At 35.1% G+C, this 12243-nt stretch overlaps 2 protein-coding genes across 4 annotated transcripts; one reads left to right on the forward strand and one right to left on the reverse strand.

The window, feature by feature from the left end:
• Position 1: 1 nt before the first annotated feature.
• LOC143359977 (RNA-binding protein RO60) lies at positions 2 to 7692 on the reverse strand. Of its 3 annotated transcripts, none has more exons than XR_013083188.1 (9): positions 7558 to 7692; positions 6928 to 7138; positions 6497 to 6863; positions 6213 to 6424; positions 5921 to 6126; positions 5733 to 5853; positions 5257 to 5663; positions 626 to 5184; positions 2 to 580 (listed from the first exon to the last, which is right to left on the reverse strand). XR_013083188.1 is itself a non-coding variant. In XM_076798438.1 (8 exons), exons 2-8 carry the CDS (start codon positions 7120 to 7122, stop codon positions 5052 to 5054), a joined length of 1641 nt encoding a protein of 546 aa, XP_076654553.1. In that variant the 5' UTR covers positions 7123 to 7135; positions 7558 to 7678; the 3' UTR covers positions 644 to 5051. The 3 variants fall into 3 exon arrangements, 1 of the variants encoding a protein (XP_076654553.1); XR_013083189.1 differs by lacking the exon at positions 2 to 580 and having other exon boundaries at positions 644 to 4073; positions 4146 to 5184; XM_076798438.1 differs by lacking the exon at positions 2 to 580 and having other exon boundaries at positions 644 to 5184; positions 6928 to 7135; positions 7558 to 7678.
• A 282-nt stretch (positions 7693 to 7974) lies between these two features.
• On the forward strand, positions 7975 to 12192 carry LOC143359852 (uncharacterized). The gene is made up of 5 exons (XM_076798153.1): positions 7975 to 8645; positions 10388 to 10600; positions 11061 to 11378; positions 11468 to 11707; positions 11787 to 12192. Exons 1-5 carry the CDS (start codon positions 8511 to 8513, stop codon positions 11928 to 11930), a joined length of 1050 nt encoding a protein of 349 aa, XP_076654268.1. The 5' UTR covers positions 7975 to 8510; the 3' UTR covers positions 11931 to 12192.
• Positions 12193 to 12243: the final 51 nt, after the last annotated feature.

A 12243-nucleotide genomic window follows, 5' to 3' on the forward strand; every position in this document is an offset into this window, starting at 1 on the left:
ATGGATTTAAAACAAATTTTATTCACTGATACAGCTTGATCGAGTAACAAAAACAGTTAAAAATTTATAGACAAGATCAATAGTCCATACATTCGATTGCCTATTGTATCTATTTTATCGAGTTACAATATCAACAGACGCGATAATGGTAATATAAAGTACTCCATTTTTCTTTTTCTTTTTTTTTTGTATAACTTCCCGATATCTTTCTGTTCGATCGCTAAATACGTTTTCGCTCACGGTACAAAAATAATTGTCGCAATCCCGGTAACAGTAGTTTTTCATGTCGGAATTCTTTTCCCAGTAAATTTCTTTTGCATGACACGTCATTTTCAATGGTGTACATTTTCGATATCAACAAATTTCTAAAAAGTGCAACGCCCTTCGAAACAGAATTAGTAAAGTTGATCGATATCAATTCTGATTTTCGAACCCGATCGTTCAAAACGATCAACAACAACTCTTTTTCTGCGAGGACTAATTGGTACGAGAGGAACGTGCCATACCGTTCGGAATAACTGTTTCTATTTCGTACGTAACAACTATGGTTAGACTGTGGTCTTCATACGTTTCCAGCTGTCTATATTGAAATCGTTTAGGGGGGGGGGGGATACTTTCTTCAGACTTTTGGACTACGATAGAGCATTAAATGTAGAAGCAATTCTTCTATCGATTTCTTTGTGTAGTAATCCACGATAACACACATCCACAGTCTAGATATTGTTATTAAAACGAAGATTGAATAGGCAACAATAAAATAAATCTCTTACTTTTTCATCAGTTTGATGTTTACTTTGCGGGTTTAGAGAGCTTTTTCCGTCGCATTGTAAAGATCTAAGGCCGAAAATGTAGGCGTTCTAATTGTCAATTAGAAATTCATAATTAGACATAATTAGAGCAGCTCGGTTACCACCTGTTACTATTGGTACCGAGAGCAAGATCGAAGTTGTCTTTTGTTCAAATGAAATATCCTTTTCATATTTCGTCATTGATTCGAGGCATTTCAAGAATATTGAAGACTGGCGATGCACTAATAATGCGATTACGGCAAGGTTCTCCTTAAACATCTGCTTTCGTATTAATCCTAAGGAACGCGCTTCAATTGTACTCGGGTTTAGTTTGGGACCTCGATGATCGATGGATCGCACTTTAGATACTTTGGACACGCTTGCAACTTGGACAGACGTTGACCGGTTAACGCTAAACTTAGCCCACTCCGGTCAAAATACTTGATTTCAATTTTCTCGAGAGCTATTGAATAAACATGGTTTATTGGTGTAAAGCAGTGATTCTTAACCTTTTCAGTGATCGGCACCAAATATATTTCTATATTTAGAAAACTACATCTGTTGCAAGATGATTTATTTATTGAAAAATAAAATTTTCCATGGACAATTTGGAAACTTCTCTCGCGCCCCAGATTAAGAATCACCGGTGTAGAGTCTAGACCGTCGAACATGATCGAAATCTCCCCAATAAACAATGTAGAAGTCGGTAAGTCTAGCGTTAAAGGATCTACGTTCACAAATACATGTACATTGTATATCGGTTCTGGAAACCATAGAATCGCTTCCGATCAGGAAAAATGCGGCTTTTCTCTCTCGCTTGCTGGTTTTACAGTTTACAGAATGGTAACGCGTTCAAGATAACTCAATCCTTATTACACGACTATATGCATGCGACGCGGAATCGTCTTTCTTTCAGTTTCTTTTCGTGGTAAATACTCGGCTTTTTGTTTCCTCATTCTCCTTTAACTAGTATGAACACATTCAACATATTGTATTTGTCTATTTCAACTAGACAGAATAGCGAAACCTGAAATCAGTGAGCCTTGACAAGGGGGCGCAGATGTATACGGACTTGTTTCAGGTGACCTTCGCTGTTTTCACGTCTTCGCGGTTTTCGCAAATCTCCTCTTTATTTTTTTTCCGTTTTCTGTTATTTCATTTTTCTCGTTCGCGCATATCTATCGGACGTATTCTTACAATTTACGAATAACATGCCTGATTCACGATCGAATAGAAATTTTGATTGACCTTTCGATCAAGAAAGTTTCGATGCATAAACAATGTTTCCGAAAACGTACAATTTTCTGAAATGACAAGTCGAAAGAAGTAGATACATTATTGCCAAGCGAATAGGAACGCTACAAATTTAAATGCATAAGAATTGGCAGTTGGAAAACAATCGCGGCAATATTCAATTGTGTAAAATTGAACGGTATAATTGAACGATATGCCGATGGTGAAAGGTAAACAGGATGAACGCAAATCAATTACACGTTTCTTTTCGATCGTTAAGTTATATCGCATGTACGTGGGTGTCTCATCGATGACCCAGAGAGCAGCGAAATTAAAGTAAACGCGACCCTGAAAAATCTATGCCCTTTCGAAACGAACAAACTACTTTTACAAAAATGTTACGTCGAGTCCTCTGAGACGAGGGAACGCTCGAAATGGTCGCAATTATTGAAACACCTTATATAATAGGCTACTGTATACGATATCGGTGAATACAATAGCTACGAGTACAGGTGTAGCCTAGATATTCTTAATTAGTAAAGTAGTAACTAGATGCGCGACTTTAGAAATCTTCCTCGGAAAAAGAAATTGTTTTATCACCTTTCCAAACAGTCTAGTCTCACCCCTTATCTGTATAAATAATTCTTTTTTTATGTATTTTTCTTCTTCTTTTTTTTTGACATTTTATCAGTCAGGAAAAATTTCTCTAAAAAATACTATTATTTTCGAGAACTTATCGTTTATAGAATCCCCGACAAAGCGTCGCGCAACTAAGATTTAAGGACTACAAGGTCAACTTCGTTCGAAGAAATGCAACCCTTGCGATTAGTATAGTCGGTGGAAGTTACAGAATTAGAGAGAAGAAGGTGGGTCCAAACGAATGCACTCTTTGTTTCTCAAAATGATAATAGTCAGAAATATTCGAAATGTTTTTACCATTCGAGTGTGTACAGGGTGCTCGAATTAATTTGAGCGTCTTAAGTATCTGTATTATCAACAATAAGCGAGACAGTTAAGATGCCCAAGTCAATTGAAATACCATGTACATTGCTTTCACCAACTATACGTCTCCAGCAACGCTCATACCTTGTATATATGTGTATGTATACGTATAACGCTCAGCTAGTTTCTTAAACTATGAAACGTGATACCGTGTTTAAATGTTATACTTATTTTGCTTTCTTTTCCTTTTTCTTTTACGTTCTACGAGTACGGAGGTGTTTCTGTTAAAATTAACAAACATGTACGATCGCCATCGATCTATGAATTACCGAGCAGGCTGCAAAGAACACGTGAACATTAAGCACTTAATTTAAACGTTTGTCAGACCTGAGAGTTCTATCCACGCAGTTACTTTTTAGCGACTTCTCGCTTTAGAAACCAAAAGGTTTTTCAGTGATATGGTAATTCAAAGATCGAGAAAGAATTCGAGAAATAGGTATCTCTTCAGAACACTCTGCATGTGTATGTGTCGCGTCCTCCTTTTTTTCTTTTTCGACGAACGAAATTTGATGCGCTAATAAGGTATAGATACTAATCAACAAACGAAACAGACACATGGTGCGCCTCTGGCCTCGTTTACGCTTATCCTTTCACCTAGTTTGAACAATAACAATGTACTTTGTATCACAGTATTAGTATCAGTAATGTATTTAGTATTTGTCGTATTTACTTTGGATATGGCAAATATGAAATATAACAGTAAAATTATACTAATGTAAGTCTATATTCTTTGGGGCTAAATGCATATCACAGTGGGAAATTTTTCAACATTCTATTCCATTCTTCTTTTTCTTTTTTCGTCTTCGTCTTTTAATTCTTATTCAAATCGCCAGAAGCGCACCAGTCCAAGAATTGCATCGTCGTAAAAATCGCATTAAAATCTACATGTATATCTTATTTAGGATATTATCGAAAGCTTTACCGTCAACCAGTGGAAATAAGCAGGCAATAGTATTAAAAGTAAATGTACCTTTTTTTTTACCATTAGTTAAAAATGCACCTTAGGTTACCTTTGGATACTTTGTTCTGTATCCAATATGCAGTCTTACCCTAATTTATTTTTTCTTGTTTAGCTGCGCAACTGTTTTTATAACATGGAAAGCGTTCAATTTGTAAAATTACCTGTTCCGAAATGATAACAAGTGGTCCATGGTTATTCAAGACGTTTCCCGTTTATCTAATCGAATGATTGATCGATCACAGAACGTATCACATTTGTTTACTTTTCGGTTATTGATTCGCATGATCGGTGTGTGCCGTTTGTTCAAATAAGTATTTACAAAATTGGACCACTCCGTGGAACATAGAAATGAAATCACCGTCAAAGGTTACACAGCTCACCCTAAATGCTAAAAACATGCAGTAAATATTATAGAATAATGTCAATGTGTTAGTATTAATACGAGATAATCATAATAATAGACGTTAGTACTGAATAAACTCTATTCAGTGCCGGAACATTCTTTCTCACGATACGTCAAACACGAGTAAAAACAAAATAAGAAAGAAACGTAAGTAATTTCTTACGTTTAAAAGTTTGTACTAAAAAATTGAATGTATAATATCGCTTCACAATAATATGGAAGAAAGTTTTGTCAGACTAAACAATTTCTTCGGCACTGTCTCAAGAAAATATTGAAAGTCATCCTTGAAAGTCTGAATGTTCGCAGATTAATTTTTCAACGAATTCATTTCAAACGTCTTTCATTTTGGTAGCAGAGTTTTGTAAAAATGAAAGCTCAGAGACTCGTTTTAGTTCTACTTTTAAAGTAGGTTTGAGAACTTTGCTAAGCTATTGCATGCCTTGATTACCGTATACGTATCAGACTAGCAATATTTATAGATCATTAAAAACTACATTTTTCCATTTTAACTCTGATTGTAATAATTTTAAAAGCATTTTAAAACATTCCTAAATTGACGATGTCGTAAAAACGAATAAAAAACCAAATTGTTGTGATTTTAAAAGCATAGCGATTAATTAACTAGTACTGCTTGCCAAAGAAGAAATTGCTATACTTGTAGCAATTAAAACAACGACTTTGCGAATGCGTGTATAACCACAGGAACGCTGGCGTCGAAACCATTGATCGTCAAGCTTTTATTACCTCGTTTTTCTTTGTAAGTAGTTGAAGAAGAACATACAGCACAGTTGATCAACCTGGAGACGAATAACAAGTAACATATGTAATCTCGGTCTTGTTAATAGTAACAAATCATTTGGGAAACTCACTTTGTATTTGGAAGTTGCATCTTCAATTTGTATGCTTGAAGAGCTTCTTCGGAAGTGTCTGATTTTTCGAATATTCGATCGACCACGTTAATGAATACGTCATATTCCTTATTCTGATGAGCAGCCCACGTCATTGGTTTACCCAAATTTACATTTCCATCAGGCATCAGTTTTAATTTTCCCATAACCTGGCCAAACGTAGCAGTTTTATCAATGGTGACAGTATGAATTCCAACGTTTTTAAATGTCGCGACGGTGACGTTCTTCTCACTGTGAAGAAGCGCAAGTGCAATTATGCATCCTGCTTCTGCACCGCTCACGTTTCCACTCCGCCAGGTATTCGTTTCTAACATCACTTTATTCATATTAATCGTTACCATGTAACGTAATCCGGTCGGTTGAACATGCTGCATTAAATATACATTACAAAATAGCGAACTCGTTACCGTAACGTCAAGTCGACCATTGATACTCACTTGTAACGAAATACAAAACATTGTATAGAGAGCATCGATGATCATAGGGTTCGGCTTGGGCGGATCCGGTAATGGTTTATGAAACTGCTCCTTGACCTTTCTTTTTTCATATGACAGTGGCCTTTAAAAGATTATGTATGAAAGACTACTATCGATCGTGTGTTTTTTACTTATCGCTTATTACCTACTTTCCTGAGTTTTCATAATCCCTCATCGTAACGAATACTAAAGCTGGATGAACCTTGTCTCGGGCAATATTTTCTTCGTTAACGATTTGATGTACTAGTTTCGATTCTGTTAATGCATTCGGTTTCAGTAATTCAAGATTATGAATTCTTTGCAGATTGGTTAAAAGCAAGTTTAGGTTCATTGATGATACTAACACGTACCAAATCTAAAAATTATAATGAATTTACCAATCGAGTAAATGGAGGTAGGGAACACGAGGGCAAGTTTATATTCTATATATGATACTATTACCTCTTTGGACTTAAGCAAATGTCCAGGTACATGATCCAATGTTAATTCGTGCATTTCCAAAAGACCTGCTGCTCGTACTTCGTCTACGCAGTGCTTAAAATCTTCTACATTTTTAATGTATTGTATTATTTCCGTGAATCTGGAATCATCTCCGTATGTTTTCTCAATTTCATCCAAACCGCGTATTATGTATTTAAGGACTACCTCTCCTCCTGTTTAACAATACACTGTTCAATAAAAAGGTGATTATTCGCCTGGCAATTGTAGTTCGATAAAATAAGTACCAGGATTATTGGGTACAGGATGAGACAACTTTATAATATCTTTATGCTTCCAACCATATCTGCCTTTGTACCTTGTCACGCATTTTGCTAATTCCATTGGTGTTTTCGATAAGTACCAATTATTTACAGCTTTTCTTAAACCCTGGCCCCACCCATTTTTGGAATTACCATCGATGTTCAGTTCTTTTTGCTTGCTTATTTGGCAAGCAAATTTGATAAACAAAATAAAATGTTGCGGAGACGCACAGATTTTATTCACAGCTGCATAAGCTTGATGTCTCAAGCTCTCGCTTTTCATTTGCCTGCAGCAAACAGCAAGTGCGAATACCAATGTTTCTGGATTTGGAACAAGATTACTTTCGAATGCCTGTAAATGAACACAATATATATATAGATACAAATTGGTTTAATTAATTAGGAGAAAATATTACCTTTGTTATTATTTCGACTGGAACCAATTGCTTCTCCGTGTTCTCAGCTAATTCCTCTATGGATGGAACATTTTTAGCCAAAAAGTAATTATGGACAAACCAATTACCCGGTTGATAATCTAGATACTCCTTCCCAACATAAAGAAATCTTGATAATCGTGTCTCAGGATCATTTGGATCCAAGTCTATCGCCATTTCTTAATGCAGCCTGCTAAAAAATCAGCAGCACATGTAACTGCTCGTAAATGATGATCCCAAACAATATTGTATTTCAATGTAATGTCAAAGTCTTATTACGTATTGAAAAACTTGATAAGTAAGTTGAAAGAAATAATTCAGTAATCGTGAAATAGATTTAATGTTTCCAGAGAATTTTGATTATAAAACGTTGTCATTCTTCACAAAGTAAGTACTATTAACTCCGATATTTTCTATATACTAAATCTCTTGTGGCACATAGTAACAGGTATTACTGTATGACCTGATAAGGTAACACGAAAATCTGGGATATGCCATTACAATAATACAGAATTGGATTCGGTGTACCACGTAACTATAAATAATGAACATTCGCAAAGATTCCTGCTAATTGGTGTGATCTGTCATTACAAGCATTCGGTTCGTTATTACCTTCGGTTAATTGAAAGGGCAACAACTCGAAACACAATCATACAGAATAACGTTTGTGTGACGTACAAGAACGCACTGACAGAAACATCTACGCAGCCCGCAGACTGTAGGTTCTAGGGTAAAAACTGTAAAGCACATTGACCCCTAGGACGGGTACAACTGTTTCACAATAGATGTCGCGGATTTAGTTTCCCACTAACACACTGATATATATACTATACATATAGTATATATACATCAGTGTACTAACAAAACGAATTTTTTTCAATCTTCTTTGCATCGACTATTGTAAAATTTCAAGTACTTTCGTAACAACTTTTTATCGTAGTCATTTTTAGAAATGCAGTGTACATGAGTCAGTAGCGAATAACGCGTTATTTGGGAATTTCGACGTTCTACATATTGTTATGACAGAGAGGAGATCTCCTGGTATCGATATCGAAAGATAACGATACATCGAGTGATCCTGGTTGCAGCGTCGTTTTGGAAACGACGATGTAACAAGGACAACAGAGAGTCAATGAATGGACATCGTCGAATACTTTTGAGTGTAAAGATAAGTGCTCCTTCTTTGGTAATAAAGAATACAGATAATGCCAAGATTACGAGCTAGCCCACACAACAATATGTATATGAAGTGATACTGCTTCGTTAAGCTAATATTTCCTTCTTTTTTTCCTAATTACTGAACGAAGGAGGAAGAAGAGACGAAATTGATAATGTTGGAGAAGCGCGGTAATATTTGAAACGTAGTTCCTCACCCTCCCGCATCAACATGCCGCTGCGACCAATGATCATTCAGGCTCCAATAGGAAGGGAGAATCATCAATGAATTAACGCTAAACCAAAGATATTTATTATTCCTAAATCCACCACATGGCGACACTGTAACGACGCAACAATAGATTTTTTTTCTTTACATGTGGCATCAATGATTGGCAAAGGCAGAAGATATGATACCACTCTGTTCAACCATACAATGCTTTTGCTATTCTCTGGTTCAACGCGTCCAACGGAAAGCATTGTCAGGCAACCAGTCACTATTTAGGAATATCAACCCGCCAAAACGAAAAATGGCAGAACCCAAAGTACGTATATATTTATTTCATTTACTATTTGCTTTCAAGTTATTCGTATTATTATTATGATTTTTCGTCAACTATTAAAATGTTAATTCCGAGCATATATTTAATATAATTGAATCACAATTTCATTGACATTCATTGAACAGTATCAAAACCTCGACACATGCGTGCAAAATTGAATTGAACCAAACGACTTGTGTTTCTTGAGATGTTAGAAGAATTAATTTACTGTAAAGAATGTGCAAACTGCACATTTTTTTTGCAAACTGCCATTGTTCGAAAGTTCGAAGAAAAAAATGAAGTACATGATTTTTAACTTTTTTATCTGTGCCTATGATGAAAATTTTAAATATTTATTTTGTAAATCTATGAATGTTATATACATGCACAAAGTTTCATCGAAGTCGGTTGATGCATAATGGTGGTATAGGCATTGATAGAAGAATCTTTGAATCTTTGAATTTTGAGCTTACGATTGATCTAAATCGCAGTCTCTCACAGTTTTTGCCATTTTTATCCCTTTGCAGTCGTATGTCTACTCTCAGCCAACAAAGCTTTTTTACCGCCCCTATGCTGCTCTCAACCACCACAGCAAAGAACCATACTTATATTATCTTATATTATCCACATAAACTTAATACGACCGCAAAGGATTAATTATTTGTAGCTTACATAGCTACTTTAACACTAAACCTACCGACACCAAATGACCGGTCCTTAAAAAAGTTATTGTAAATATTATTGAACGTATACGTATTATCTATAGATAATAGTCCATTTGTTGCTGAATGAATGAGTAGATGAACAACTTCCATAAACTGACGATACAAATTCATTTTTGTATAATTTCAATTATTTACAAAATTGTACCGTGTCGTCCACCTTTGCAGTTTGGATGTATTTGCCATGAAAATACATTGTATACATATTTTATGAAAAGTTAAGCTAAAAGATAAATAGCGATGCGATAATGTTGTGTCAGTGAGGAAATGAGAGTTCTCACGCCTAGGATTTTAGTGTCCCCGGTACAGTGCTGCCCTCTAGTCTAATTTTTAGCCTGGACCAGAACCTGCATCATTAGCAGCGGATTCCAAATAATGCCAGAGTGGATACTACTTCTATATTAAAAGAGGCTCTTCTATGCAGGCTCTGATCTACCCTAAAAAATGATGCAGGTTCTAATACAGGCTAATAAGATGATGCAGGTTTTGGTCCAGGCTAAAAAGTTGATGCAGGTTCTGGTCCAGGCTAAAAAGTTGATGCAGAAAAGTGGGGACACTAAAACCCTGCCAAAACCCCGAGTGTGAGCACTCTCATTTCCTCTTTGATTGTAACAAATAAGGCAGCTTCAATTTTGATAATTTTGAAATATGTTGTCAACAAGCGGAAGAACTATCATCTGCGTTGCTCACTCTATAAATTCTAATCGAAATCAATACCAATCCCATACGCGAGCGAAACTAACAAACAAAAGGGATCTGATTTTCTATTACAAAAAAGCTTATTTTTGGTTTTTCTCTTTTCGCTCGTGTGCGGAATTGATATTGGTTTGGACTACGTTATTTCAAGCAATAAGTGCAAATCTCTCACTTGCTCTTGTCCCATAGCTTTTATAATTAACAAAAATAAAGAGTAAACACTGTACATATTTCAAAATGATTAAGATCAGTGCAGTTTTGCCTGTAATACATATTTGTTAAAATTAGTATTACATGTAATATTAATATATGTGTATGTGTTTACAGGAATGGTATTCGATAATAGAAGATATACTGCAATGCCCAGTATGTTTAACTATAGGAGAAACGTCCTACATACATTGCCTAAGGGGGCACCATATGTGTGGCTATTGCATTCAGTCTATAACAAAATGCCCTATGTGCAATGGTGAGCTTTTGCCAAAATCTATCAAACACCTAGTATCAGACGATTTGGCATCAAAGTTAGATGAGATTCAGGTAAAATGTTACAATTAGTTCATTTATACTAATACTCCTGTTGTAAAAGATTTAACAAGAATCAATACTATATGTTTATACACGTTATATACAGTGTCGCCAGATCAAGACTTGTTCCCCCATTCTAATTTTTCCTTCTACCGCACTACTACCCAAGTGTCTGACAGGTGCCTTTGTCGTGTATACTCTGGTACCGGCAGAGAGAGGGCAACTCAAAGCAGGGAATTTCCCCTCAATTCATACTCTCTTCCCTCATCTGGCGACAGCAATTTCTTATGTATTTAGCTATCAGTTCGTGGAAATGAATGAACTTAGACCAAGACCCTCAGACCCTTAACGTTTTGACCGTGTCGATGAAAACATAGTGTCGTCGAAAGTTAATGTCGGTCAAATCATGTATTTGTTCCTTGTTTTTTTTTAAGCAATATATTTTTACCTTATTAAGTTTTACAATTTGTAGCTGTCCATCGATGAGGACATAAAATCTTCCAACACAAAATCCCAGCAGGACCAAAGTGTTCAAACAGATTTTGTAATAACCAATTCATCGGTTGATGTGCAAACAGATGAAACAAATTATGTGATAGCTGCCAAATTATCTGTCTACACACAGACATATAACGATCATTTTCACAAACCTAATAATAGTAATTTGAAGAAGCAAATTAGAAATGGACCACGTTCTTATCCATGTTTGATTTGCTGGTGCTTTGCTAATTTTTCCTATAAACACTTGGAGGAACACCTTAAACAATGTCACAAGCATATTTTACAAGAAGTACTCAAATCATTGTATATCTAATTCAATTTTAATTAGAGTTGTAATTTTGGTCTTAACAGTTTCTTTGTGAAATGCTTAATTTTTAGGAACATGAATTATCTAATGTATGTATGAAGACGTTTTCTGTACAGTGTAACAAATTACCTTGGGAGTGCGACCATGCACTGTTAATCGATAACAAAGCTGTGATCTTTGTAAATTTTATTGTACGCAGTAGTGGCTGTTTTAAATGCAGCGTACAGTGTATAAAAGTAGATCATTTATTGCCTATTTTAAATTATACAATTATAGTAGCTGTTGATCCCAAGTTGAAATACACTGGGAAGGTAAGAAAGGTAGGAGAGGTAAGGTTAATATAAGCTATGTTCCTGTGAAACTAAAACACATTTTTTATATGTAAACTAGGTCAAACCTTATGAAGCAGAGCATAATTTGAAAGACTTTGATGTTTGTTTTAACGCTGAATCAATGTCTTCTATATTGAAAACAAAATCATTTACTTTTACATTTTCAATTAATCATACAGATCCAGCTTCAAATCCCATATAGATTGAACTAGATTCTATATAGATTGTATATCCTAACGAAACATACTAACAGAAACAAGGTAGCTGTTTTTCTACTATTTAATGTCTATGATATTCAGTGTATTATTTAGCCTGTAAGCTTGTAAGTGGATAGTTTATGTTTTTGTGTTATTTTATTTCTTAAATAAGTATGTTTATATGTTTAAATATGTTAAAGTAGGTAACGTATAATGTATGATTTATTATTTGACACGTTGATTGGAGATTAAATATATTTGGTATTACTTAAGAGTCGAGGGAAAAATGTTATTAAAGGATAAAAGTGAGCTAAGATA

Source organism: Halictus rubicundus, chromosome 12 (assembly GCF_050948215.1).
Source record: "Halictus rubicundus isolate RS-2024b chromosome 12, iyHalRubi1_principal, whole genome shotgun sequence".
Taxonomy (NCBI): domain Eukaryota; kingdom Metazoa; phylum Arthropoda; class Insecta; order Hymenoptera; family Halictidae; genus Halictus; species Halictus rubicundus.

Excerpts from the sequence above, each read along its gene's own strand:
- LOC143359977 (XM_076798438.1), bottom strand. The coding sequence starts at position 7,122 with ATGGCGATAGACTTGGATCCAAATGATCCTGAGACACGATTATCAAGA. Across the intron at positions 6,864-6,927 it reads CAGTCGAAATAATAACAAAG|GCATTCGAAAGTAATCTTGT; the intron begins GTAATATTTTCT and ends GTTCATTTACAG. Across the intron at positions 6,425-6,496 it reads TCCTGTACCCAATAATCCTG|GAGGAGAGGTAGTCCTTAAA; the intron begins GTACTTATTTTA and ends ATTGTTAAACAG.
- LOC143359852 (XM_076798153.1), top strand. The coding sequence starts at position 8,511 with ATGATACCACTCTGTTCAACCATACAATGCTTTTGCTATTCTCTGGTT. Across the intron at positions 11,379-11,467 it reads ACAAGCATATTTTACAAGAA|GAACATGAATTATCTAATGT; the intron begins GTACTCAAATCA and ends CTTAATTTTTAG. Across the intron at positions 11,708-11,786 it reads AGTTGAAATACACTGGGAAG|GTCAAACCTTATGAAGCAGA; the intron begins GTAAGAAAGGTA and ends TATGTAAACTAG.